Genomic DNA, 27785 nt, shown 5'->3' with positions numbered 1-27785 from the left:
TACATATACCAGGATGCATTGTGCGTGAGCTTCTGACACCCATGCTGTGTATCCCCACTCTACTCTATAGCTATTACTTTGTTGGCCAAAACTTAGCATAAGGTGACAAGAACTCTTATCTAGCATGACCCAAGCTGAAATAACCTGTAGTTCTTCCTTAACACCAATAACACCACTGTGACATCACTGTGACATCACTGGATGCAGATTCTATTGGAGGAGCTTCCTCTGTTCCTCTGGCAACCGACAGTAAGCAAAGAGGAAGAAGTTTTTCAGCCACAAGATGGATCTACATTGTATCCTGAGAACAACATTAGCATCTTTAAATCTTCTGAAGTTTCTACCAGAGAAGTTGTATCCACTGTTGGCATGTCATCTTCCCACAGGTGAGGCAGGCACAAGCAGAAAGAATAAATGTATTGCAACCAGAGAGAAATATCAGAATAAGCATGTATATGGTTATTATTTCCTTTTGAGCTTATTATCAAAGGTTTACACAACTGCTTTCAACCGAATTGAGAATTCATTCTGATCAGCCCAGTCTGGTGTTTACAATGGGCACTTTTATTCTGACTGGGCTATTATTCTGATTATTTGTGGAATATTGTGGCCTTTTCAGACCGAGGCGACACTACGACTGCATACCTGCTAGGATCTGCTGGGTCTCACTGTGGTCTGAATAGCCAGGCAGAAAAGCGCTCCGCGAGTAAACACCGGGCGATCTGTGCGTGGTAACCAGGGGAACGGCTTTTGTGCACTAAAGTCTCCCAGAGCCACTGCTACACATACCTGATATATCCAGTCTGGCCCCTATGCTCTGACGTGCAAAAGCCCTCCTGTTTATGTCCCAACAATTTTATAAAAAATGTTTTAAATACCTCACAAAGAGCAAGGATCAGCCTCTTGTTAATTTTAGTTGTGCATTGCATAGAAAAAAGGTCAGGTCAGCAAAGTTCGACTGTGGCCGCAGGCGGGTGTGTGGGTGAGACGAGACCGTGACGCCTTCACGGGATTGTAACCGCCAGTCCCTCCGCCTGTGTGATCGCCTGCACCTCCTTACCTGCCCGCTTGCCTCTCATTGAAAACAAATTACAAGGCGCGTCAATCACCCCCCTTCTCAAGAGCCCATTAGGATCCACGTAAAAGCAGCTACTGCTAGTCATTCACATAAAAAGTAGAGAAACACTAAAGAAACATTTTTGTAAGGTTCCTATGTGAGTCGTTTGGAAGATAATAAAGAATGTTGTCATTAAGGTTGCATGCCTTGTTGGCAAATCACCAAAAGAAAATGGAGACTGCATTTAAAAGCATCACATTCAATTTGTGACAAACAACATGAGTCGTGATTCACAATTAAGCCGTGCAAATCTCTGGAAGCATTGCTAAGCTGAAAAACAGCAGAGCAGTGAAAGCTTAGCACCAAGACAAATGAAAAGCAAAGTAAAAAACCTTAACTTAGAGAGAAAATATAAGCAGGGTTAAACTCTGACATTGTACTATATCGTTTCAAACTATTCCTCCATCTGCGTCTCATTTCATAGTCAGGACAGTGTATGGGCTGTCACACACACACTCTCACACACACACACACACACACACACACACACACACACACACACACACACACACACACACACACACACACTCTATCCTCTAACTCCTTCCAGTCTATCTGTCTGTCTGCCTCTCTCTCCGTCTGCCTGTCTCTTTGGATGGAGACTGCTACAACATTTTGATTTACTTAAGTGACTCCATTCTGCAATCAGCCTCAGACGTGCGCTGTGTGTTTGTGGCCTTTTTCCATGTGTGTGTGTTTGAGGCTTAAATCCCAGCCACCAGCCACTAGCCTGAGGTTCATTAGCCTGATCAATGATTGACTCTCCTCTCTTCTCTGCTCTTCTCTCCTCTTTTTTTTTTTTTTTTTGTATTTTGACCCCACTCTCTCCCAATATCCTTCTCTATCCAAATCTCATTGATTCATTCTCATGTCAAGGAGGATAATTTCTTACCTTCATCCTTCTCTCCATCCCTTCCACCCATCGCTATCATTGATCAGGTCTGGTGTTTAGGAAAAATATGTTTTTTCCCCCTCTCCCTGTCTCTCCTTCCTCCCTCTCTTTCATTCAATGGCTCATTGATTAGTTCTGGTGTTGAGCAGAATTGCCTACTTGGTCCCAAAGTAAAAAGCACTAAGTGTTATTCGTGTTTCTCTCTCCGCCTCGGTCTGACCTCCCTTTTGCTTTCAGTAGAGACGTTGTCAATAAGCCTTGGCGTCATCCCGCCGTTTGCAAAGAAACTTGTCTTTTTTCTGTTGCTTTTTCCGCTCCGAGCTGATAGGCTTGGCGTCTCTGAGGCATCTAAAGGCTGGACGGTGGAGGGGTTTTGGCGTCTTTCCAGTCTCAGGGGGAAAAAGACAAAGTGTTTGTGTTGAGGAGTGGCGAGTTATTACACTGTCTTTGTTCACCTGTCTTAAAACAAATGCCACAATTTACGGAGGTAATACTGGCCTTTTATTGGAAAAGAGATCTAGTGCACTTTGTTACCTGTTTACTATATTTGTTACAGAATAAATCAATACTACATTTTTCGTTTATAGTAAACATCAACCTGAACTGAATCAAATGTGACATTTTGATCAAACCAGAAATAGTCTTATAATTAATGCCCTGTCTTTGAATGGAGAATTGTTAATTATCATTTGTAAAGCTATGTAAAGATCATACTCTTTTTTTAAATACGCTTTAAACTATTTGACAGCTGGAAACACTTAAGTTAAGCTGGTATTGTGCTTTCATCTTGTGTGTGGATCCACTGGGGTCTGTGTGACATAAATTCCTCCATCAAAGGGTGTACTTTTGTGCAGAACATACCATTTGTTGAGACCACACTGACTTGTCTGCAGACCTTTCCATGCAGCCACTAAACATGGGGATCTACTGGTAATGTGTAGACTGTGTCCTCCAAGTGGACTGTAGTGGAAAGTCGTATAAACAGAACTAACAGGCATCCATAGGATCCCCAGCTGTGCTGGTACATGTCCGTTCAGGACTATAATAGTGGCCTTATTCCTACACAACATGGTTAAGACAATAAGAAAATTCATTTGCATCAATCTCCAAATTACTTGTCAAAATACATATTAGGTAACCTGAGATCACAGTTTTACTTGCAAATACTACTTAAATGCAAATTATAATGAACCACAGGAAATCAGAAATCTGTTTAACTCCTGTGGCAACATGTGGCCTCAACCTTAATGATATTTTTCTGGGGATCATCAAGCACTAGTTTGAGAAGATTTTATCCAGAGGGAGGCTACTGTCCATCTTGAATTCTGTCATCCATCAATAATAAGACAAAAAAAACATTCTCACTCTGAGAGTCTGACATGCTTTACAAATCTCTGCAATACCCCAAAAAATTCAGACTGGGTCTGTTTTCTATGAACCTCAGTGATGATCTGTCACTATCAACAATAATTTAAGAGGTTTTCTTTATAATCCATGTTGGAATTCTTCTGTCAAAGTGAATACATTTTTGTCCCTTAGACCAACACAGCGGCTCTGTTGACAACAAGGAGGACGAAGGAGGAAGCCTTGGCCTGAGGCAGCAGTGTGAATAAAATAATACTGTCTGTGTCTGTGTCCCACCCTGGTTGCACTTGGAGGGAACAAGGAAGACAAGGCTCACTGTTCACTATTGCAACCAAAACAAAAGAAAGTTGTGTGAGTGTGTGAATGCATGTGTATGTGTGTGAATGAGAGGGAAGAAGATAAACATCCAATCTTCTGTTGTCAGACAATATTTGGTTTCCCACTGCAGACGCAGTCCACAAAGATAGATACTTGTAGCCTTAGAGTCTGCTTAATTTAAACAGCAGCAAGCACCTTGGTTCCACGCTACCCACAATACATCTGCACAGCTATCGTTTACACTCTTAAAGGGATGAGGCATACTCAATCAAACTTTGTACTTAATAAAATAAAATCCAGTAAACTTATTATTTCTTAAGATATCATGTGTTATAACTAAGTATCAGATCATAGTTGTTGTTCAATATTTAATTTAAATTTGTTGATTTGTGCCCAGTGTATTTCATTTGCCACCAAGCCTAAAGAAACTGGAGTATTTAAACATGTAATGTTTTTTTTTTCAATAAACATTTTCAGCATCATGATGAAAAATGCAAAACACTGTCTAATTTCACATTTCATTTCATGAGGTCTTCTTTTCACTTAATTGGCTCCTCTGCCTGGATGAACCTGACTGACACTTAAAACAACAATAAGTGATATGTAAAGGAGCAGTGATGGATTTACCCACATCATGTGCAACCAAGTGCATTCTACAGACACACGTAGACTGACTGCATATATGAAACATGAAGAAAAAGGTTAAGTAATGTACTGTAATAATAACTGAAAAAAATGTCTTCACCTTTTTGGCAATGAGAAGTATGTAGAACCAGAGGCATACTGCAGATTTGTATATTATATAATGGTCATATTGAGTGTTGAACATTACAGGAACAACGTTCTCTTTGAAAAGGGGAGGTAGCAAAGGGGAGTGGAAACATGGCTTCAGCCAGACAACAGGTGAACCATGACTGAAATATCAAACTTCCAGTACTTGTATATTTTATCTCCATGGAGGTATGTTTGTCTTCATATAATTAGTTAAAGTTGGAGGTGCTACTGGACATGGTTATTCTATTGTGTGCTCCTGTGCATGTGTATAGTGTGCCAATGTCAGACAGAGACATTGCCCTTTAAAAAGAAAACGGAAATTTAAAAAAACTGAGCCACTGACCTGCAAAATGTCCCTTCTCCTGCCAACAATTATACTGCAACATTCAGTATTAATGTATAGATCCAACAAGTATTGTTTGCAGTGATCAGTTATCAAGATGATCAAGACAGAATACGAGTTCATTCAGTTATCTGGTTTAAAAAGGCAAGATTGTATTTGAATTTTGACAATATTGCTGCAGCTACTATGTTGATACTGTGTCAAACTCTAGTTGCCATAGTTATTATGAGGAGCTGTATAATGAGTGAGAAAGTCTGCATGTGGAGGAGGAGGAGTGGATGGATGGGTCAAACAAACGGGACTTTCACTGAGGAGACCAAAGTTCATGTCCTCTGTGAAACCAGAAGTCAAGTTTGAATTATTTAAAGGTTTAAACTTCCATAACATCCATCACAAATCATGTATATCCACAATCTTTTTCTAAACCTAACCAGACACTGTTATACAATGTTAACCTCATGTTTAAGACCCGGTCCATCTGTTGCTGTTTGTTCTCTCCACCAGTCATTTATGCCATTTGGGGAGTCACTGGCAATTAACCTATTCTGTCATTTAGGTATGTGGACATGTTTCATAATACCTGAGTCATAAAGAGTGAATGGAGCCGTTAAATCAACTTGATCTTTTTTTTTTTTCCTGAGTAGGTTTGATGTCTTAGACCGCTTCCTCACTTCTACAAACACCACGACTCCACATGGTTTCAGTGATTTTTAGGGTCAATCTGAATCTGAACCAGTGCCGCATAAAGCTGTACCTTCCACCATCAGCCACTGACCTGGTCTGAGCAGGCAGGCAGCACAAGTAAATCCAAGACAGTCTTGACATCAAAATTACACAGTTCCTCCTCTGTGCTGTCAGTGTGGCCAAGTTCACAGAAACCTCACCAAAATACCAAGCAGGACACAGACAAGACACAATACTGTGCACTTTATACAACATCGACACACATTTACTGTGTGCTGTCCTGAAAGAATGGGTTCATGGGGTCAAACAAAAGGCTTTCTTCCTGCACAATTTAGGTTGGTGTACTGTGGCTTCTGCCTGTATATCGCTCTCGTAGTATTTTGTGCGGATGGGTCTGGTGTGGAATATCTCTTTGGCTTTTATGCTCTGTGGCTTCTTTCCTGAAACTCATTTTCATTGTAGCACAGTCAGGCAGACTTTCAGGAACTGCCTTTATGGACCGAAAAAAAGTACAATTTGCCTCTGTCTCTGATGCTTCATACAGTACTTGTTCCTCCCAGTAAACAGCCAATAAAAATATGTGTTCTGAGAGAAGAAGGGAAAAGAAAAGCCTCGATTTCGCCTGTTCTCACATTCTCCTCTTTATTCCCTGCTCAACGTCTTCCTCCTGTAAACATGGAGGTTAAAAAAAAGTTTGGTTTCTGCATTAGAGGGAGTGTGTGCGGGGGTCTTTATGTGTAAGACAATGTAAGCTAAAGGCCTCTCGTTTCCTTTGCTTCAGTGCTCGAGTTCCTTTAAAGTCGCTGGTGCAAAGGAAAGAAAACTGGTGGAAGGAAAGGCTACAGAGCAATACGAACGAATGAAGAAAAAAGCATGTCTGAAGTGCAGGAAGTGGTGAGAGTGATATTTTAGAATTTTGGCTGAACATCGGTGGGTTAGGTCAGGCTGGGACTACTTCAGGGAAAAGAGGACCACACACATATGCACAAACACACACACACACATGCACAACCTTTTAGCCACTTTAGGACCCCATTTCAGAGCTGTTTCTGATTACGTTTAGATGGCAATGTATATATGAGGAGACGTCTGTCTGTCTCTCTATTTCCATCCCTCCATGCAGCTGTCTCTCTTTTTCTCACTCTCCTTCCTTCCAAATCTCCTCCTTCCTTAGTTCTCCCTTTCATGCCTCCTCTCCTGATGTAGTCTGACTCTCATTGTGGTTGTCTAAGTTCCTTTCTTCAAACCATCAAAGTCTGTTTCCTATCACACTCCTGACTATAAGAGGACTGATCCAGGGTCATTGGCCAGCCATAAAGACTCAGCATCTGGTGCTTGTCAACCTCCACAGGCAAACAGGTCTCAGATCAGCACTCTGATTTGAACCAAGCTCAGCCCCCGTGGCCCCAGTGTTTCAAACAGCCAGACTAAGGTTTCATCCTAACATTTGCCATGTGGAGAGCCACCAGGAGCAAGCCTGATGGCAACCAGAGCAGACACTCAATATGCCAAATTGTAGGCAAATGAGCTCTTATGATTGGACTTGGATCAAAAATGGCAGCTGTCTAACCTTTGTGTGTCCACTGTTGAAATGACTGCTCTCATTTAAAGTTTGTTTGCTAGAAAAGCTGTCATGAAGGAATGAAAATCCATTCATGAGAAGGATTTGCCTTGAACCAAATCTGGAGTTCCTGGCCACAACTGATGTAACTGATCTAAAATATAAAAGTTTTAAATAAATTCTACTATCAACCAAAAGTATTGATCTAGCCTGAGTTTGAACTGGGCCATGATGTGATACTTTCAGCAGGATTAAACTGCATTTCATGCCAGTACTGACAACAATGAAACCATGCCCACCTCCGTACTGAACGCAATCACAGCCAAACGTTTTGCAAAATATAAATCAATAAAATTAATAAAATATTCAAAGAGGTGCAACATGATATTTGGCCTCTGTAGTTCAGGAAAGCCTTGTCGGTTGTATTCACTACATGTCTGAATGGTGTTTCACTCAATCACACTGTCTCTGTATTCTGCACTGGGTAGAGGAGGCTGACGCAACCTACTGGATGCAGTTCAAGAGATGTGAAGAATTTCAAAAATCAGACTTCAGATTTACTGTCAAATGTTCTCTTCACATAAGCTCTAGAACAGACAGGTGCCTCATCACACAAAAGCTGAAATTCTTCAGCAAATTTTGATAAAAACACACAAGTATTATTTTATATGCAAGTACCAGTAAAAGGTCAATTTAAGAAGATATCTTAAAATTGAGAAAATGCCCTCAGACCCCAAACAGGAATCACAACTAAAAGGAAAATAACAATGTCAGGTAGAACTGGAGAACAATTAACAAAGCTTTACTATGTGAGAATTATTGAAGTATATCTCCAATTACAGCCACTGCAGTCCAAATATTCAGTTTTTAACAGGTGATTTGAATTTCAAAGCCTTGCATTTGTTTCTTTCAGTCCCATTTTCTGTATTAACTGTCTGTTAGATACTGAAAATCAAAAAAGAAAACATCCTATTCCCCTCTGTTAATTCACAGTTTGCTGACCTTTCCTTGGATTCCCAAAACTAACAGGTCTCTTTTGTGTTAATATCTGTTATTTGTTCTCTAAAAGTAGTTAAAGTCTGAGGGTTTTGTGTGATAAGACACAGGAGCAGACATGAAAGGAAAGAAAGGTTTGGAAGCAAACAAGCAATAAAGAAAGGCAGAGAGGGACCGTGACGAAGAGGGGGAACGTGGTCTGACTCCCGCCGCAGCTGGCTGCTCTACTGAGGACAACCACTGGCAGCGCACTGGAAGTCAGAAGAAGTTCAAGCCCCCGTGTTTGCCAAGTGTCATGAGTGATCTCAACATTCATCAGAAACGATCAAAAACAGCTACAGCTCATATGTTGGACTCTGCAATACACAACAGTCAGAGGAACTCAGGCTGAAAATAGTCAAGTGGAAGCTGGGGTGAAATCAGTTGACCTAAATGGAACATATAAAATAATATTGCCTGTCTTTTTTTTTTTTTACCACTTGGCTATTTGAGATGGAAATATGGCAAAATATGAGCAGGTCATTTCCCACAGGTGGGTCACAGGAGCTTTTATTTGGGTCGCCAAATAAATAATTTTATGGACAAAATTCTGCAAAGTTAAGATTGATCTGCAGTATACTGTTAATAAAGTATTTAAAATTATATACATGTACTTATTTTGTATGATGTATGAAAAAGGCTAAAAATGTCTATATTGGTTTCCTGATGAGAGGAAATAAGAACAGTGAGATGGTCTGTTAAACACTAGAGCTGCAATTAATCACCAACTATTTTGATAATTGATTAATTGGTTTCAATATTTTTTTTAAATAAAAAAGGTCCAAATACTTTGATTTCAGCTTCTTAAATGTGAATATTTTCTGGTTTCTCTATCCTCTCTGATAGTAAACTAAGAGGAGTAAAACAAATACATTTGAGGACGTCATCTTGGACTTTGGGAAACACTGATGAATATTTTCTGACATTTTATGGATCAAACAACAAATTAATGAAGAAAATAATGATCAGATTGATCGACTATCCATAAAGTATTTTGAGCATGTAAGCGCCCATGCTAGCAAACATCCACCGCAACAGCTGGATGGTAGATGGTAGAGACGTAAAAGTTGTCAAGAGAAGGGAACAAGTGCAGAAGAATGTGAGTTCCAAATAAATTCATTCACTCTGGTTACCTACACGACAGTCAAATCCAAATGTGGATGGATAATAATGTTAATAATATCCAGTGGAAATAGTCTTCTACAAATGACAGATGAGATGACAGAGCTCTGATTCTGGGGTAAATGTTTTGATAACACTATTAAAGAAGATATATTTTAGTTCATTATCTTTAAATTCAATTTGAGTGTCACAGAGCACATTTTGGAAATTTCAGTTGAGATTCTTAAAAGAAATGAAATAGTTTCTAACGAAGCAGAGTGAAGTCCTTTTACCATGTGTTACAGGTAAGTACAATCGGGCGGCATACTCCTCTTCCTCTTCTTCTTCCTCCTCCTCCTCCTCTTCCTCTGAGTCAGGCTCAGCCACGTCGCCTAACAACGGGTTGTCATGTGGACTGGCTGATTGTGGATGTGATTGGTCAATGACAGATGATGGACAGGAGGGGGAGGGCATTGGAGAACCTATGGAGGAACACAACCAAAAAGAAAAAAAAAATGAATGATGAATTTGAAGAATGAATAAAAGTAGCAACAACAACTGCAACCAAAATCTAAAAAAAATAAAAGAAAAAAATGACTGAGCAATGAGGTATGGTGATGTGTGCTGATGGTGTGATTGAAAATTGTGGCATGAGACCGATGCAGTTCTGAAAGACAGTTTGTGGGTTGGAACCGCCAAATGAAGTCACAACAGAGATACTTTGAGCTGCTGCCATAAACCTGAAGACACACTATTCATCCAGGACTCTGCCGCGTCCTCCTCTTTAGCTGTCTGGCTGCTGTGCCTCAGGAAGTAGTCATCCTTCTTGTCCCTCCTCATCCCTCTCTCATACTCCTCCCTCTTCGTAAACTTAGGGTTACGTCCCAAAATGGGTCACTGACCTGTTTTGTTGCAGTTGCCAGTTGGCAGAGTAAAGTGCATTATTTTCTTAAATAGAGACCTGAGCCTTTATTTACCTCTGCTGTGGATAACAGACATTCAGCTGATGCAGAGTTGTATTAGAGGCAGCATTTAGTTTGATCAGTGTAATTAATCATATAATGGCAACTAGCACCAAATGAGACATTAAAGTCTATGTAAAGAAAATTCACTTATTTTTTAACACATTCTAAAAAAAATAGTTGCTGAAAACATGTGAAAAGACTAGACTGCTAAACTGTTTCTGTGCTCAGGATTTTTTAGGCAGACTGAAATCATGGTGACGCACGTGGTGATGCACACTAGTGATATGTCCCCTAAAACTATATAAGCTACAGCACATTAGCATTTAGCGTTAGCAGTGGAAATGATGACGATTCATTGACCTGCCACAAGCAAACTAACTTGGAAATGGCCGCTGTATTTCACACTTGAGACAGTGGAGGGGACACACCCCCAGCGTTTCAGAGCAGAGGAAACTAATGCAAATTTTTAAAAATCATTTTTAAACCTAATTTTATATACCTTGTGATTTTTTTTTTAACTTTCAAATTTGGTTTTGTGGTTATACCATATTTTTATATGGTAAAGTTCCCACGGGCTCAAGAAATACAAAACAGTAGTAAAGTACAGCAGTTAAAACTATACACCAGCACAAAAATGACAATTAGGCTACCAAGATAAACCACCAGGTTCTGAACGTGCAAATTACAAACACCAACAAAAAGCAACATCTGCATTTTGTATTTTGTAAAATGAAACAAACTATCCAGTCGGCACTAGGCATGATGGGAAATGTGGGCTGTCACTACAAACTTTTTTGTACAAAGCCTTGTTTAGATTCATTCCCATTTGCCCTGTTAAAGTATTAACAGCATTACACTGTTACTATAAACTCAACATTTCCGTTTCAAATTAAAAGCCCTCTTGTGATTTAGTGGACAAGATGCTCAACAAGATGCTCAGAAAATCTTATTATTGCTGTGATCTACTTTCATGATGAAAAAAACTGCACATATATATTTTCTATTCATGCTTTGCCGCGTTCTTTATCAGTTTATAAATGTAGACAGACTCTTTTTTTCATTTTTTTACTCTTGTTCTACATCACTATAAATCCTCCAGGTGTCAAGGACAGAGTTCGGCTAAATTCCACACTGAATCTTCGATATGTCTTATTTGTAATTGACAGAGAACTTGGTCCAAGTTGTTGAACTGTGCGCAGTGTCGGTCTGTGCGTCAGGCAGAGTTGGCTACGCGCTGTGCCTGTGTGAGACCAGACTCACAAGCAGAGTGTGCAAAATCAATTGTGTATCGATGTGGTAACCTTGGCATTTAGTGACTTCTGAATGCTAAATGGCTCTGCTCTCTGTTTGTGCATGTGCATATTTGTGTTTGGGAGTCTGTGTGTGTGTTTGGGAGTGTGTGGGTATGTGAGTGTGTGTGTGCATTTTGCCCAGACAGATAACTCTGTCCAGCCCTGCATTCCATACAAATGTGCTGGCACAAAAGAATGAAATTAGCTGTGGGAAAGCAAAGGAATGAAAGAAAAAAAACAAAAAAAACAAAAACAAATTTCATTAACAGCACTTTCCATGGTGGCTGGCTTTACAGATAAAAATGTGTTATGTCTCTATCTAAATCCCTTGATCTCTCACATTTGCGAGCAAGGAGGAGAAATTGAAATACAAAATCAATGTTAGGTCATTTGCAGGAAGAGAATTGCAATCTTGTTTTGGCTGAGCATTTATACAGATGCTGATGGTGAGAATACAACACACCTCTCTCAAGCTCTGACCCCGCCTCTCAAAAACACACAAATCTACTGTATTATTTTTGTAAAGGAATAACACTGCTGTCAACAGATCAGGTACATCACACACTCTATATCTAGTGCATGAGTAGAGAAATACACACACTCAAGATATTTCAAACACACAGCCAATCTTGTCCCTTGCAGCCATCGACTGTATATGACATCCTGACATTCATTTGGGGTTTTGCAGAACATGCAGCTTGATGCAAACAGATCCAAAATAACATGATATGAGTCTCTGTTTAATTATTCACTAGAATGCCTCTTGGCTTGTTTCTTTCACTGAGATAGAAAATCACATGGATGTGGCATTTTCTATTAAACACCCAACCCCCACTATCTCCCCTAGAGTGATGGAAAAAGCCCAGTGGCTTTTGCTGAGGAAACAGAAACAACATGGGATTAGTGCTTATACGTGGACAATATTAAACAGCAGATATGGTCCACTGGTTTGACTTCATCATCTGTGCACAACTGATCAGCACTGCCTTCACCTGAACTGGCCTTTCTGAGACGTTTTAGTCCGTTTCCAAACAAGAACTCCTGGATTTATTTTGTTGTTATGAACTTGATCAAAATGCTTTATTTCCCTCCAGCAGCCTTATATTCTGTGATAGTCAACAGACTGATTTGAGAGGCTTTTTTTTTGTTTGCCAAGAACCTTTACCAAGAAACATAATTATATCACATATTTATACATTTTTACACAAACACCAAAGGTTAAAACCGTGAACTAAAACAAAACTAAGTGTGAAAAAAAAATACATATTACATGTTAAGTTAAATAAAAATAAAAAAATAAACTTTATGAAAAGATATACAGTATATGCCTTTAGTTTTAGTTGTTGTCAATTTGATCAAATTCATATATGTCTATTGAAACTGAGTGTTTGTATTACTTAAAAAAAAGTTAACTTAATTAATTTCTTCAATTTTGCTCCCTCTATCTTCACATAAGAGATTTATTGTTCAAAGTATATACCATCTTATGAGATTATAATTGACTCTACTCTTAGATTCATTGTCAAGATGTCACCATGTACTCCCAGCCTGGTATCTACAATTTTGCAGGATGAAAGGGCGAACACTTCTCGCATAAGAGAGAAATAGGAAAACATATTAAATATCCATCTTACAGAGGAACAGTTGAACCATAGTTTAAAAACGAATTAATCAGTGCTCTATCAATGTCAGACACTGTGTAATGCAATTTAAAATAGTTCATAGACTACACACTTCCAAATCTAAGATTAATAAATGGTTCCCCTCCGTTTCCTGTCTGTGCAGCAAGTGTCAGTCTAATGGTGCCACTCTTGTAGACAAAAGTGTGACTGGATTTTTGACATAATTTCAGACATAATTTTCAATACTTCAGAGAGATTAAACAACCTCATATTGGCTCACAAAAGATTTATTAATAATTGCTATATGTCAGCTAAGAAATGTTTGTTAAAGTTATGAAAGGGTAAAGGAGTTAAAATGTGGCTGAATGACCTTGTCGACACTCTTGAGGTGGAAAGGATCAGATATATTAGGAATGATCATATGAATTTATTCGATGCCATTTGGCAACCTTTCATTCAATATCTTGAGATGTTACCGAGCAGAGTTTAACTCTACAAGAACTCTTCGTAAAATCCTTTGGGTGGTGTAGCAGGGTGTGGGGGGTTTGGAATTTTTTTTATTTTTTCTTCTTCTTGTTTTTTCTTTCTTTTATTTCTACTGTGTTATTTTCTATTAGTTTTGTGAAGTGAATGGTGTCTGTATAAGTTTGTATATTTTTTATTGATTATTTCTATATTATATTTGTATTTATAAATTAGTAATCCCTATATCTGTAAATCTACTTGTGAATTGTGCATACCGGATACCGCTATCAATAAAATATTTGCAACACATATAATTAAAAAAACTGAAAGTAAAACTGGAACTAATAAAACCTGAACTAAAACTAAACATTTTAAACAATAAAAACTAAGCTGAAATGAGTAAACCCACTCTGAAAACTAACTGAAACTAAACTGACTTGAAAACAAAAGTTAAAAACAAAATTAAAACAAAAAAAGAAACAAAAACTACAAAAATATATTACGAGACTCGTACTTGAACAAGTGACAAAAAAACAGGTGTCATGATTAGAATCCATTTTTCTTTTTCTCACTGCTGACGGACGGGTCTGAAATCACCAAGACTCTACTCAAACTCTTACTGCTCCTAATTTGATGAATGAATGTTTCAAATCTGATTTTTAATGGAACATCGGCTGTAATATCTTTATGTCACCAAGGGGTTTCCAAATTACTAGAACATAATGCAGTTGTATTCTATGCAAATGAAATTGTTACCAATCTAGTAAAGGCTTATTTGTCTTTGAGTTAATTGATTACTGTATATTCAAGTCCAAAATAAAACTAACAACAAAGGAAGGAGGAACTGGGAAATTTGTTTTCACATAATTATACGGTACATGAAATAACTGCAGTGTGTGTGTGTGTGTGTGTGTGTGTGTGTGTTAGAGAGCAGGTAATGAAACCATCATTTGCTGTCTCTTGTTCCTACAGAGAGTGTGGTGATGTGCCAAAGGGTTTGGATTCACATCCAAGTCTAGTCTACTCTCAGTAGTCCAAATCAGCCAATACTGCCTGAAGGACACACACACTAGCGCATGCACACACACACACACACGCACTCATGTGCGCACGCACACACACACACACACACACACACACACACACACACACAAAACACTGAAACAGTAATGCACATGGGGATGTGGACCTATATATTACCCACATTTCCGATAGACGCACACACCCACACACGTATCTTGAAACACACATGCAAACTCCTGATAAACACACACACGCACACACAGTCAGCATACATGAAAAGATGAAAAACAGGTTGAGAATGTATGAAAAATAATCTATCCAGAAATAGCAAGGCAAGGAGAGAAGGAGAATATGAGAAAGTCAAGTTCCACAGAAAAGAGCCAAAGTGAGAATAAGACAGAAGAGCCCTGATCGGCTTAAAGGTGCCCTCTGGAGTTTTCTTGTGAGCAAACATACATTATGTACATTCAGTTTTACTCACTGTGTGTATCCTTAAGGTCTAACAAATCAATTGAATACATTTCTTTCTCATAAAAAAAATTCAAAACCCCTTTTTTTCCACTGCCTTGTTTACATCCATGTTTTATTTGCTGTCAGTCTTCTTGCCTGCCTTTTGTTGATCCGCTGCATTCTGTTACTGTCTAACTCACTCAGATCGATTTCTTCTTTTCATCACCTCAAGACTTCTTTTCTTGTTTACCTCAGATGTACTTGTTCTCATTTTGACTGCAGTTACCTCATTCTTAGTCCATAGTATGTGTGCTGATTTATTTCTTGTTAATTTTGTTCAGAGGACTTGTAATACAGATGTCGTGGATTTGGTTTGGGATTGTGGAACATATGTTGTTGATGTTCTCTTAATTAAATTGTGTCATTTGGATTGTCTGATTTATAATCATTACTTTTATTTATGTATTTATTCCTTGTTTAAATGATTTTGTGTCTCCCCTCATTGGCAGGAATGTGTATAGTGCACTACATTTGCATATAGTATGTGCACGTTCATGAGAATAAACAAATCAGAAGCCAGTGAAATAAAGCAGTAAAAGCCATTGCCTTATAGTGCTGCTATGGTCAGAGAACCTTGTGTCATCTCCCTCTACTCCAATAAGAATTTAAAAAAAGGGGAATGGGTGACAAAACAAGGAGAGAAACGGCTTTATTTGTGTAGTTGCATATGGAGTGAGGAAACACAAAACAAGTACAAATGATCTGCTGAGGATATTGACTGACAGAGAAAAGAGAAAGTTGTATCTAGAGAAGAAGAAAAGAAGGCAAAAGTCAGAAGTGGAGGGGTAGCATGTGACTGTATTGGATGAGCGTTGCTCTGTGGCGAACTGTGATGGTCAGAGTGCTCTTGTGTGTTTGTTCCTTTAAAGTATTACGGATTCATGTGTTACTAACTGACTCGAACGCCTGTAGTTAAACTATTTTCCCTTTTCCAGGCTGGACACCAGTATTTATGAAGATGATGGCTGAATTTAAATAAAAAGGCAAAATGGCTGCATCATGCACAGATTAATAACATCACCTCAAATGACTTGTGAAAATTGTCACTGCCAAAACTCTCCAAAAACCTGCATTCATTTCTTTCCTACTCTGCTCCAGATCAGCAGGTAGGGTCTCAGTGTGATGACGGCTGCTGCGATCAAACCTGAGACAAACCAGATATGCACAAGCCAGTCTGTCTAACTGCTAGAGAAGTGTGCTACCACTTCAAAATGTTACATTATGCATGCCTAGAATACATTTTAGAAAGGTGCAGTTTGCCAAATGAAACAGTAGATAATGATAGTAAGAATGATGATAAGGAATAAGATGCTTGTGTGTAGTGACTGTTCAGTCAGAGAGGAGTATGTAAATATGTGCTCAGTGTGACAAACCCGCAGAGCCACAGCTTCATGAGACGCCAGAGTCTGCTGTATGTGTGAACACAGTGTTAGCCTGTGATTAGCATGCTGGGCAAGATTTCCACCTCCACCGTTCTGAAAATCTCTTCTCTCCATCTACAACAAAAGCATAACCTCATCATAAAAGATCTTTAAGGTTTGACCCCACCAAGGGTTCCCATTCTTCATCGCTCTTTTCCTCTCGCCCACTCTCTCCCCCAAAAATCCACCCGCATTGTTCTAGAGTTTGGGAAAAATCTCTGGGTCGACATTCTCTGTTTTTGCCTGCACTCTCGGTCTCTGTCAATCTCCATATCAAAGACGCCCTGGTAGAACGCATTGTTGCTGGGATTACGGAGGGAGAGGGGGGGAGGAAAGAGAGTAAAATATTGCTTTAAGGCCTAAAAATCCCAAACCTTACCTACTTTAACTCATGCAACTCTGCGTGTATATGTGAGTGTTGCAGTAAATGGGTCACGGGCAGATATTGTGATTGTCAGGAGGTCCGACACAGCTGTCCACTTTGCTCCATGGGGACACGGTGTTAAGCTGGACTATGATTGCCTGGGAGCTTGTTTTTCTGGCTCAAGACAATATTCTTTTAAGGCTCTGATCAATGGAGTAAAAATAACTTTGCAATGAAATACTCAGTCTGTCAAATGGCTAGGTGCCTCCTGGCATCTCCCACAGTGCCTGAGGGAACGAGGTAATGCTGCTTTCACATCATGAGGGAATAACTGACAGAACAACTTGGAACGACTAGACTTGGAAGTGTTCTAGTATCTGAAATCAAGCCACCAAGACTGCAGAAATGACATGTTTGGGGGGCTTTTTTGCTCCTGATGTGCTTTTTTTCAGCACATATGAATGCAATTATGATACATTTTCATTTCATTTTGAACAGCAAAACACTGGAATTTTCTTTAAGAGTATATCACAGGAATAATAAATTAGCAGCGATCGATAGCAGTTTTTTTTAAATGGCTGATATATAATGGGAGGGCAGGGTACAGTTTGCCTGAAGCAACGTCATTTAACTGCATTATTATATGCATTATACAGCCTGTCTTCACCAAATACTTCGAAAGAGTATAAGGAGTTAAAAAGTCTGCTTATGAAGGAGGTCAGGTGGATGATGGGTCAAATAAAAACTTTGACCCAGGAGACTGGAGCTCATGTCCCGTGTGAAATCAAAAAGTCAACACTGAGCTATTTAAAGTTTTAAGTTACTTAGGTTTTGATACATACAGTATGTGTGCTGTCATTTAGGTATGAGGCCGTGGTGCATTATATCATAATACACATTGAATGCCAGGCAATTGGATTAGATTTTCTGTCATTTAGGATGACAGGAGAAACATGTTTACATTTACAAGGGGGAGTGCTGACATCATTCCTCAGCAGCCACACAGATGATGTTGCCTGCAGATGTGTCTTTTTGTTTATTGGCCTCATGAGTGCAGGCATCAGCCAATGCTGATTATCTCGAAAGGCCAGGTAACTGGCCTGATGAATTAGTCTATTACTTTAAAGCTCAGTCCACAGCATCCTGGATTAGGCTGTTGCACCTGAGGGGCAGATCGCACTGAGCTGACAGGACGCAATGCACAAGATTCCAGCAGGGGGATGGAGCAGGACTGTGAGTTTACAATGATGAAGTTTGATGCTCAAACACAGTCACAGTTGATGGACAATGTTTCCCAGATGTTAAGCTTTTGATATGGGGACACTGACCATGGTGTTGTTGCTGTCTTGTTGCTGCTGTCTGCATGCGGTCTGACGCAATGAATGTAAATCATGATATATATATATATATATGTTCATCGTGATATATTATATTGATTCTTTGAGCAATGATACATCATTTGCTGATATTACAAAGTCTGCAACGATACAATTTGATTGAAGTCTATGAGATGTAACTCCTGCCTCAATAACTGATATTAATATTTAAGAAATACCTTTATTATCTAGGTAAAAAGTTTATCCAAATCCAAGTATCTTCACCCGAGCAGATGTTTATGTGCTACTGAACAACCGACACACCGTTCAAAAACTACTTTAAGACTTTTATTATGAAACTTTGGGAATTGAGGGAACTGAAGGACAACTCCCTGAACATTTCTGCTTCATGCATCTTATTGTTTAGTTCTGTCATAATAAAATATGTCAACAAGAACTGTCTCAAGACTGCAGACTGGACTGAGGAACAGTTGGAAGGCGGACAAGAGGCAAAGCCAAAACCAGTCCATTTTTTCCCGAAACATGGAGAAAAACAACCAAACAAACATATCAAGCTGCATGCAGTGCAACAGGCACATTCTGCTGCGTGACTTACTGCTAATTGAGAATTTTCCCTTCTGTGGCTTGTTTACTTTGTGATTATATTATTATCTTGTTCAGTTCTTGCTTCTGTAGATTAAAACTTAAATTAGTCTTGAACACAAAACTTCACTCTCTGTTGTTTTTGAGGAGAGAGTGAGAGAAATTTGTGGGGCAGATTCGGGGTCATGTGGTGGCTCAGGAGGCCCCTCGTGTACTCCGGCAATGACTGCTTTATGTCGTCTCAATGGTACAAATCTGCAGAGCTTTTTAACCCAGTAGCCTTGTCACGCAAAACAAGTGCAACCTTAGCTCTCACCCAGCTGTTGTAGACACTGTGTGGGTGTGCGTGTGTGTGTGTATCTGTATGTTTTGAACACCTGGCTCCTTCAGTGCCTCCTCATTCTTCATCCCTGCTTGGCTTGGTTTTGGCAGACACACACACACACACACACACACACACACACACACACACACACACACACACACACACACACACACAGATCTGTTTGCTGTAGCGTCCTGAGGTAGCTCCCTCTCTACTCTCTCTCCAGTCTTTTCCTCTACGTTTTATCTTTCCCACTGTTTCCCTGTGAACTGGTCACCCCCAGCTGTGCAGCACAGTAGGTGTGTTCTACTTTGCTTTCTAAACTTTCCCTGGATAAATCAATAATAGCAAAATTTACATTTTAATGCAAATCATCACAAGAAATTTTGACAGTAATTGCTTTTTAAACTTTCCCTGGACAAATTAAGGACAAAAGAAGTGGAGGAAGAAGTCGTTTAAAGTTAGGATGCAATATACTACAAACACTAATTCAGACGGGACACAAATTCAGGGTTTTCCTGTTCTATAGCCAAACAGCATTTGTAGAGGACTGATGGTGATGATGATCAATATCAATGGCACAACAATAAATCAACAGATTATGTTTTTAGATGAACCTAATTTAACAAAAACTTACTAACCTCAATAAAAACACATTTGAAAGTGAACTTAGACCTTTACTCATTCACTGATATTTGATCACTGCAACTGTATTTCCAGTTACAGGCACTTATTCACTCAAGATTCATAACACGTAAGTGTGGAGTAAATCACAGCCCTCAAATGAGCGACTGCTGTTGAACTGCTTTTCAATCATCTAAAGAGTTTAGATCGGGGTATCAAACATGCGGTCAGCAAGCCAAAACTTGTCTGACAAAGGGTCCAATCTGGCCAAATGGATGACTTTGAAAAATGTGAAGAAAATGCAAAACATTTATCAATTCCAGGCCAGAATACAGTTCTCTGAAAGAACCATGGATATTTATTGTGTTCATATTTAAAGGTACTGAACATTGTGCAACATATTATCAATCAGCAGCTTTAGTATAAAATAAGTATAAAGTATAAAAACTTTAGAATTGTATGGTTTGTAAGGCAGCAGATAATGTTCTTCCTCATGAGCTTCCACTTCACACTAAATACTATGTTGCTTTTCACTTCCAACACAAACATATTACTTTGTGCATTTGTAGATCCACTGTGAAATTAAAATTGCACTTATTTTCCTTGTAAGACCTCTCAGGCTGTTCATCGTCTGTTTTATAAATGGATGGTTCATTAATTGTGAACATTTTCAGACTGCACGTTTTCTTCTTTATATTAGAAAAGGGGAGGAGTATGGAACGGATGTTGTTTGTACTTTAATATGCAATGGTTTTACTTACTTGAGTTCAGATTGGGCTGTAGGGAGCCCCTCAATAAATCAAATATTTATCAAATCATCATATTTTGCTGTTTTTCTTACTTACAGCCTTAATGCAAATCACACAAATACACATATGAATAAAGACACATGCAAACACAAACTGTTTGCACACTCCATGCAGCGGTGAATAAATGGCCACACAGCAGTTAGCTATTGGTATTCTGTTGGTCACTGTCATTTCCCAGCACAGACGAAAAGAAGAAAACAACATTTCAGTTGTGATCATGGTGAGTGAAGCAGAGATTATGTCTACGAGGCTGCAATCAGAAGACAGAATATCTCCAGATGCAATGCTTGTCTCGAATGGTTCTCTTATGTTTACATACTCAACACCTTCTGTTGCATATTGTGCCTACAGTACATATCTGCTTTAATGAGCCATATGTCTGATTGGGCCAGCCTTCCATGTATCCTTGTATTCACATTAACCAGAAACGGTTCTACAGGCGCAGACCATTGCAAAACACATTATTGTGATGCACAATGATTCCAAACCAGAAATCAGTCACTGCAATAGAGAGACAGAAGCACCCCCTGAGGCTCTGCAGTTGCAAAGAGGTACGTGGAAAGATTGTGGAGTAGCTCAGTTTATTTCAATTGAATTTCTCATTTGATTATGATTTTCTTTTTTTTATTTCCAAAAAAGTTTTATCCAATCTCAACTGCTTCAGACAGATAAGAAAGTCATTCAGTAGAGCCCAGCTCTACGCAGATGTCATGATATTCTCACATCTATCATGCGGCATCACTTCCTGGACACAAGCCTCACAATCAACTATAAAAGCCATTGCATCACTGTACAATAAGATGATAAACCAATGAGGCGGCACCACAGTCACATCTTAGAGAATTTCAGTTTCCACAGCTTCATTAGTTATTCCAACCTAAAGCTTATTTTTAAAAGCCTACATAGTCAAGCTCCTTCCACGCTTAATGAATTTGTTGGAAGACACCAGCACTCCAGGGTAGTCGGCACACAGGCCTCAATAAATGTTGCACTGCAATGCACAAAACCTCATTTGGACAATCAGTCCAGTCTGTTAAAAGAGCAAAACTGTCTACTGAGATTAAAATGCAACACAGTTTTCAGTGAAGGTGTTAAATCATGGCTAAAATTGTATTTTTACTCTCCTTTTTTTTGCCTTTTTTCTTTTCTTTCTGTTTTAACTTAATAAAGCCTTCTGTTCACAGGTGTTCTAAATGAAGAGTTTGGCTACAAACACTAAATACAGCGCATCTGGTGTTTGTATGTAATTGCATGTTGCAGTAACAAAGCTTTGGTTATGCCCAAGTAAATAAAATAAACTTATGAAAATGAATAAATCCATATATTTGTGTTTAAGCAGAAAATAAACATACAAATGGGATGACAAATTCCTGTGAGGCTGATGTAGTACATATTATGTACAGTATTTTACATGTACTTGAACATCACATGCTGTGATTGAGTGTATGAAAACTAGTTGCAAGTGAGCAGAGAAGTCACAACAGACAGCTAAAGGTAACTGACAGTATTAAATATCATTAAGCGTAACATCAGTTTTTAATGTGATCAGTACTGTCATTGAAGAGCTACTTCATCTCATCTGATAGGGCTGTGGGGGTACAGCAGACAAAAAGATCAGGGACCTCTGCTCTGTTGTACTGAGCTCTGGTGGTTTAACAGTGGAGCTGTCCAAATGTTAAAACATGTCACAACATGAACTATGTAAGTGTGACACTGGCCTCTGGTTCAGCTGTGATTATTCAACTGATGCACTGGGCAGTTTTTAAATGTGGTGCAGCGACATCAGTAAACTGGCACAGCTCCATGTACCTGTTGCTGTTAGAGGGCCTCTGTATGACCTGATGCCTGTTAGCAATAGAAAAAAAACTGTAATGGTGGTGACAGTAAGTGTATCTTAATAGTGCTACCACTGTTACGTTCAAAATCACACATACTGGTGACACAAATGCAACAGAACAAAAGCAACTGGTGTATCTGTTAACACAAAAGTTGAAAACAAAAGAGATTGGGCTGAGAGTATTCATCACCTCATCTTGTTTTAAAGGGACCATAGTCACAGTCACAACACACACGCTTCTGTCTGTGCAGTGATACGGTTGGCGGGTATAATTTGGTGGAAAGAAAATAGTTCTGTTGTGAAATTGCTCACAACAAGATCTGTAGATTATCTTGAGTAACCAGATCATGACTTCAGGAGAGAGACATTGCTGTCGGTTTTTCAAAATTTTTGGTGCACCTACAGCCAAGTGCCATTTAGTTTGATTCTACTGGAGACAGACATCTCTACAGCTGATATCCCCTGAACTCGACAACTCACACCAAAACTATCTAGATGGATAAATCACACTACAGGTGAGAGGAAAACTGCATTTTTGATTCGGGGCCCTTTAATAAATAAGGCAAAAGAAGACAGTCAGACCTTTGTCGTCCACATTGCGTCCAGTACATCCATGTTTCCTGTGTGAGCACATAATAGTGTGGGAAACGTGGACTCCACCAACAACAATGGAAACTGCTAAGACTCACCATAAATTATAAATACAATATAAAAGGGTTTTAAAATAATAAAAACAAAGTATTATAACTAAGTAAACACACTAACAGCAGAGAAGATGATATTTGAACATGCAATGTCTCAACTAATGATGAGAAACAGTCCCCTTTGTGATTTAGACTGATCTGGCTGCAGTTCTAGCACAGAAACTGTGGCCTGGAGCGACTTCTATTTATCTATCTGTGACTCATTACAGATGTAGAACCACAAACCCAACTGAAGACTCTTTTTGTGGTCATCAGGCATGCAAAGACCTCTCATAGCATGAAAAGGGGGAGTCAGACTGTATGCCTTCATTCACACAAACAAAAACGACACAAACAGGTCATTTCCATTCTGTGATGATGTTTAACATTTTTGTTTTTAAAAGAAAGACCAACTTTGATGTTAAGGAGTATCACTTAGGACTGGGAGGATGTCTATGTGTTTATGTAGTTAATTATCACTGTCCTGCTGAATAGGCAATGTCCAATTGTGTGTGTGTGTGTGTGTGTGTGTGTGTGTGTGTGTGTGTGTGTGTGTGTGTGTGTGTGTGTGTATGGCAAACCATAAACGTGGCGTCAAGCCAGGCCATCACATACATGCTAATTAGATGAGTGCTCCTTCTCCCTACACTCATACACAAATAGTCCATTTCCATTTGAGGCTGGACAAAGACAATTAACTGTACACACAAACAGTAAATCCTTCCCGTCATGTACCTTGCCCCCACACACACACACACGCACACACACACACACACACACACACACACACACACACACACACACACACACACTGAGGGCTATAGTTCAGCATGGCATAAATGTAACTGTGATTTTATCTTCTTTCTTTCTTGCCAGAAAATTTAGTTTAGTTAATGTCCTCCTTAAAAATCTTGTGGAGACAGATGGACGGGGTAAAGGAAAGAAAAAGAAGAAGAAAGTCAAACTTAAGTGGACAAGAGTTGGTACTCCCTAGTCTGTCTCTTTCACTCTCCCTCCTTCATTATCTCTGTCTCTCTCTTTTATGAGTCTGTGAGATCATGTCGGCCTTTTGTTCGAGAGGACTATAAACTAGTGCTAAGCCACTACGTCCCCTGGGTCCAGTTACAGTAACAACCATGATGGCGGAGAGACACATGCTTAAACCATCGAGTTACACAGAAACGGAAATGTAATCCTAACAGATAGTATGCGAGTGTAGAGGAGAAACAGATAAAGACAAACTTCCAGCACATAAAATCAACCACAGTCCTGACACTTTTATTGTCATCTTTAAGGTTGTTTTGATTTCTGTGCTGCTCTGATTGGTTTAACACTGACCAAATGACATTAACAAATCAGAGGGGCAGTGGCAGAACGGCTAAAGAAAATGTGCCGTCTGTGATTCATAGGGTCTGGCAACCGGGCTAATCCAGGCCGCTGTGTTTTGCATAACAGGTGTTACATTGCCAGTGTGAGAAGGAGGGGAAAATTAGAGCAATCACAATATTTCCATGACATACTCATGTGTATAATCAACCACATACACACACATGCACAGACGAACGTGTAAATACACACACACACACAAGGTGTGCCCTGTCCCTTGACGTCAGTTTTTTCTGCTAATGTGTCCTTTGGAGGAATGATTTGCGCACATGTGCGTGTGTGTATGTGTGTGTGGTATAAATTAGATCTGTCCATAGGGGACGCCACAACAGAGAGCAATACATTACCCTCTCTTTCAACAGCCACACTCTGTCTGCCTCCTCAGAGAGTGCAGAGCAGCCAGCCAACCAAATCTCCTAATCTCTCAAAGACGAAGGTAGCAAGTGGAAAATGATGAGATCAACATCAGGGATGTGCATCTCTCTGTGAACTAATTGTTCAGCTCCTCTATTCATCTTTGCTAGAGGGTAATTCAGGTGTTTTTAAGCCTGGGCATACACATATTTTGGGGTCTAAAGGACAAATAGGTACAAAAAGTTTTGGAATTGGTCCAACAGAATGGCTGACAGCCAGCTTGTTCTTTAGGAAGAGATGCCCTTGTATGTCCACTAAAATTGCTTGTTTGTGCCACTCACAGGGTCAGATTGTTATTTTAAGATATTTTAAGAAGCCTTTCAGATGTTGCATCTTTTGTGTGCACAAATTCATTATTTTTAATGGAGACAAGTGATAATCCCACTCAAAATCAAGCAACACTGTTGCAGCAGAGTGTGCATTCATTGCAACATGGCTGTTTTTCAGGGGCATCCAGGCACAGAGAAATAGAAAGATCTCAACTTTTTCTTGCTCTCTGCAAGTCATGTGACAATAATTAACTCAGCTCCACAGGACTTGCTTTACCCTTTCTGTCCGAGGACGTCACAGCATCTGCACTCCCAACTGAAGATGGAAGAGCAGCTAATACTAAGTCAGGGATACCCGGAGGTGTATGATCTGTCAGCGTGTTACTATTGTGACACCAAAGGATATAAAAATGCCTGCAGACATATGAGCTCAGAACTTTGGATAACTGGTAAGCATGATGTCACCTTGTTGTTACATTAATGGATAATGGTTAAAGTTGGCTAGCATGTCATCATGATCTCCAGTGTATACCAGGGTATCCCTGAACAAGTATAACCAGCCATTCTTCTGTGTCCCATGGAGCTGACTGCTCAGGAACGGCAGGCACGGCCCCTGTGTCTGACAACATTATGGTAAACATTCCCTACAAAGATAAATACATTTGTTAAAGAGTGAGATCCTTTTTAATTAACCAGAAAGAGCCATTATATCACTCTCTCCAAAGCTGCCAGCCTCCATTAACAAAAACATCACGTCATTTTACCTCGCAGACCACAGGAGCTTCTGGTGTACTGCTGCATCAGCTGGTTAGTTTGTGTTATTGTGTGACTTTGGCTCATGTGATTAGTTGTATTTAAAGCCATCTGACATACTAGAGTGGCACAAAAGCATGATTTCTTAAAAACAAAGCAACTGGGCAAAAATGTAAGTGATCAAACTACATGGATATTCATACATAAAACTTCGAAATCAAAGAGTGAAAACTTTGTCAGAGCTGCCACTTTGATTGGACATCCAGCATTCACACACACACACACACACACAGATTGAGCACAGGAGGGGAGCTATCGGTTACTCCCCTGACATCAGACCAGGATGTGTCACGCCATGAGTAAGGGGCATGAGTAAGAGCCACAATCACAAACATTCCCCATGTTCACAGAGTAGTTGGCTCCACTTTAAGGCCTAGAGCAGTCCACATTTGAGTCCTAAAATCTAAAAGTGAGTTGGCTTTCAAACCATAAATTCCCTTGGCTGAAAAGTAATCAGAGTGCCCGGCCGAGCCAGAAGCAACGCAGCCGCGGACTGAATCCAAGTCCCTGTGGTGTTGGGCAATTTTTACTTCTTCTGCACCGCCCAGGCACCCCGCAAAACCCTGAAGAACTTCAGTTTCATGCTTTCTTCTGTGACATAAATATGATGATATTTATATTACATATCCCATTTGTACATTTTGGAGCTTTGCTTTACCCTGATGCAAGATGGTGCTATAAATGAACTGTGGTTTAGTGGTTTGTCGTAATATCTCTCATTGTTACACTGATTTAAAGCCTCTTAGCTCTGCTGTATTCAAATCTTTTTTAGTTTAATGAAATCCAATATGAATTACAGTTACTTTTCAGGCTTTAACTGTTTTAAAGCAGCAATGTAACCATTTATGGCAGTTTATTTTTTCACGGGTTAAAATATTGATGCATTTACTCCAATATTAATTACATTCACACTTTAAAACGTGTTAAAGCAGAGTTAGTTTTGTGGAGTGTTGAGGATAGTCATTCAACAAATCTGGACCAACTGAACTGGAGTATTTGTAGACTCCTTTCCACCCACTTCTGACTATAAGCATCATGCCTTTGTAAGAACGTGGTTACTGAAATGACAGCAGAAAAAGTATTCATGTAAGAATTACACACTGATGAGCTCTAACAGTCCAAGTCAAAAAGAATTTAAGTATTATTTGTTCTTTAATACCAAATCTGAGGAATCCTGCACTCATACTTTTGCATGCCTCTATGTAAGTGTGTCTCAGCCTCTGTGTGTCTCTGTCTTTTCAACACAATAGATCGAGTCTGTATCCATTAACATGTACAGTGTGAGCAGCCAACTGGGCCTGCGGCAACAGAGAGGCTCAGAGATGGCTGCTTCATGGTGCGCACACAGGAGTAAAGTGTGTGTGTGTGTGTGTGTGTGTGTGTGTGTGTGTGTGTGTGTGTGTGTGTGTGTGTGTGTGTGTGTGTGTGTGTGTGTGTGTGTGACAGTCAGCCATGCTTTTGTGCATGTGTGTCTAACCTGTTACAAAAAGGAGCAGTCCCTGTCACACAATGGTGTCTACTGAAAACACTGCCTCATTGTCAAACCAGGTCACATGTACACATAAATGCGCGCGCACATACACGCACACTTCCTCTGTGTGTCTTGAGTGACTTCTTTGCTTTTGCCTTAAGGCTGACAGTGACCTCCAAGTTGAGAGTTGAGTCGCTCTCTGTATTTCTGAGTGTGTGTGTGTGTGTGTGTGTGTGTGTGTGTGTGTGTGTGTGTGTGTGTGTGTGTGTGTGTGTGTGTGTGTATGCGTGTGTGTGACGTGCTGAACTTACAAGAACTCCAAGCATTCCCTCTGGTCCTGGTCTACCTCTCCTGTCATACCAGTGGCAATGGAATAGCAAAAG

General features: G+C 39.6%; 1 protein-coding gene across 2 annotated transcripts in view; it reads right to left on the bottom strand.

Moving 5' to 3' along the window:
* The window catches only part of tenm3 (teneurin transmembrane protein 3), a 417647-nt gene that overhangs the window by 188071 nt on the left and 201791 nt on the right, over nucleotides 1-27785 (bottom strand). For both annotated transcript variants that reach the window (XM_084747609.1, XM_084747617.1), the window contains one exon: nucleotides 9484-9672. In XM_084747609.1, coding sequence (XP_084603735.1) covers nucleotides 9484-9672 — 189 coding nt within the window. The remainder of the gene's footprint in view (nucleotides 1-9483; nucleotides 9673-27785) is intronic.

The sequence above is a fragment of the Lutjanus erythropterus genome, chromosome 3 (assembly GCF_056507025.1).
Source record: "Lutjanus erythropterus isolate fLutEry1 chromosome 3, fLutEry1.hap2, whole genome shotgun sequence".
Taxonomy (NCBI): Eukaryota; Metazoa; Chordata; class Actinopteri; order Lutjaniformes; family Lutjanidae; genus Lutjanus; species Lutjanus erythropterus.
The sequence above is the reverse complement of the archived record's forward strand: the minus strand, read 5'-3'. Positions and strand labels throughout refer to the sequence as shown.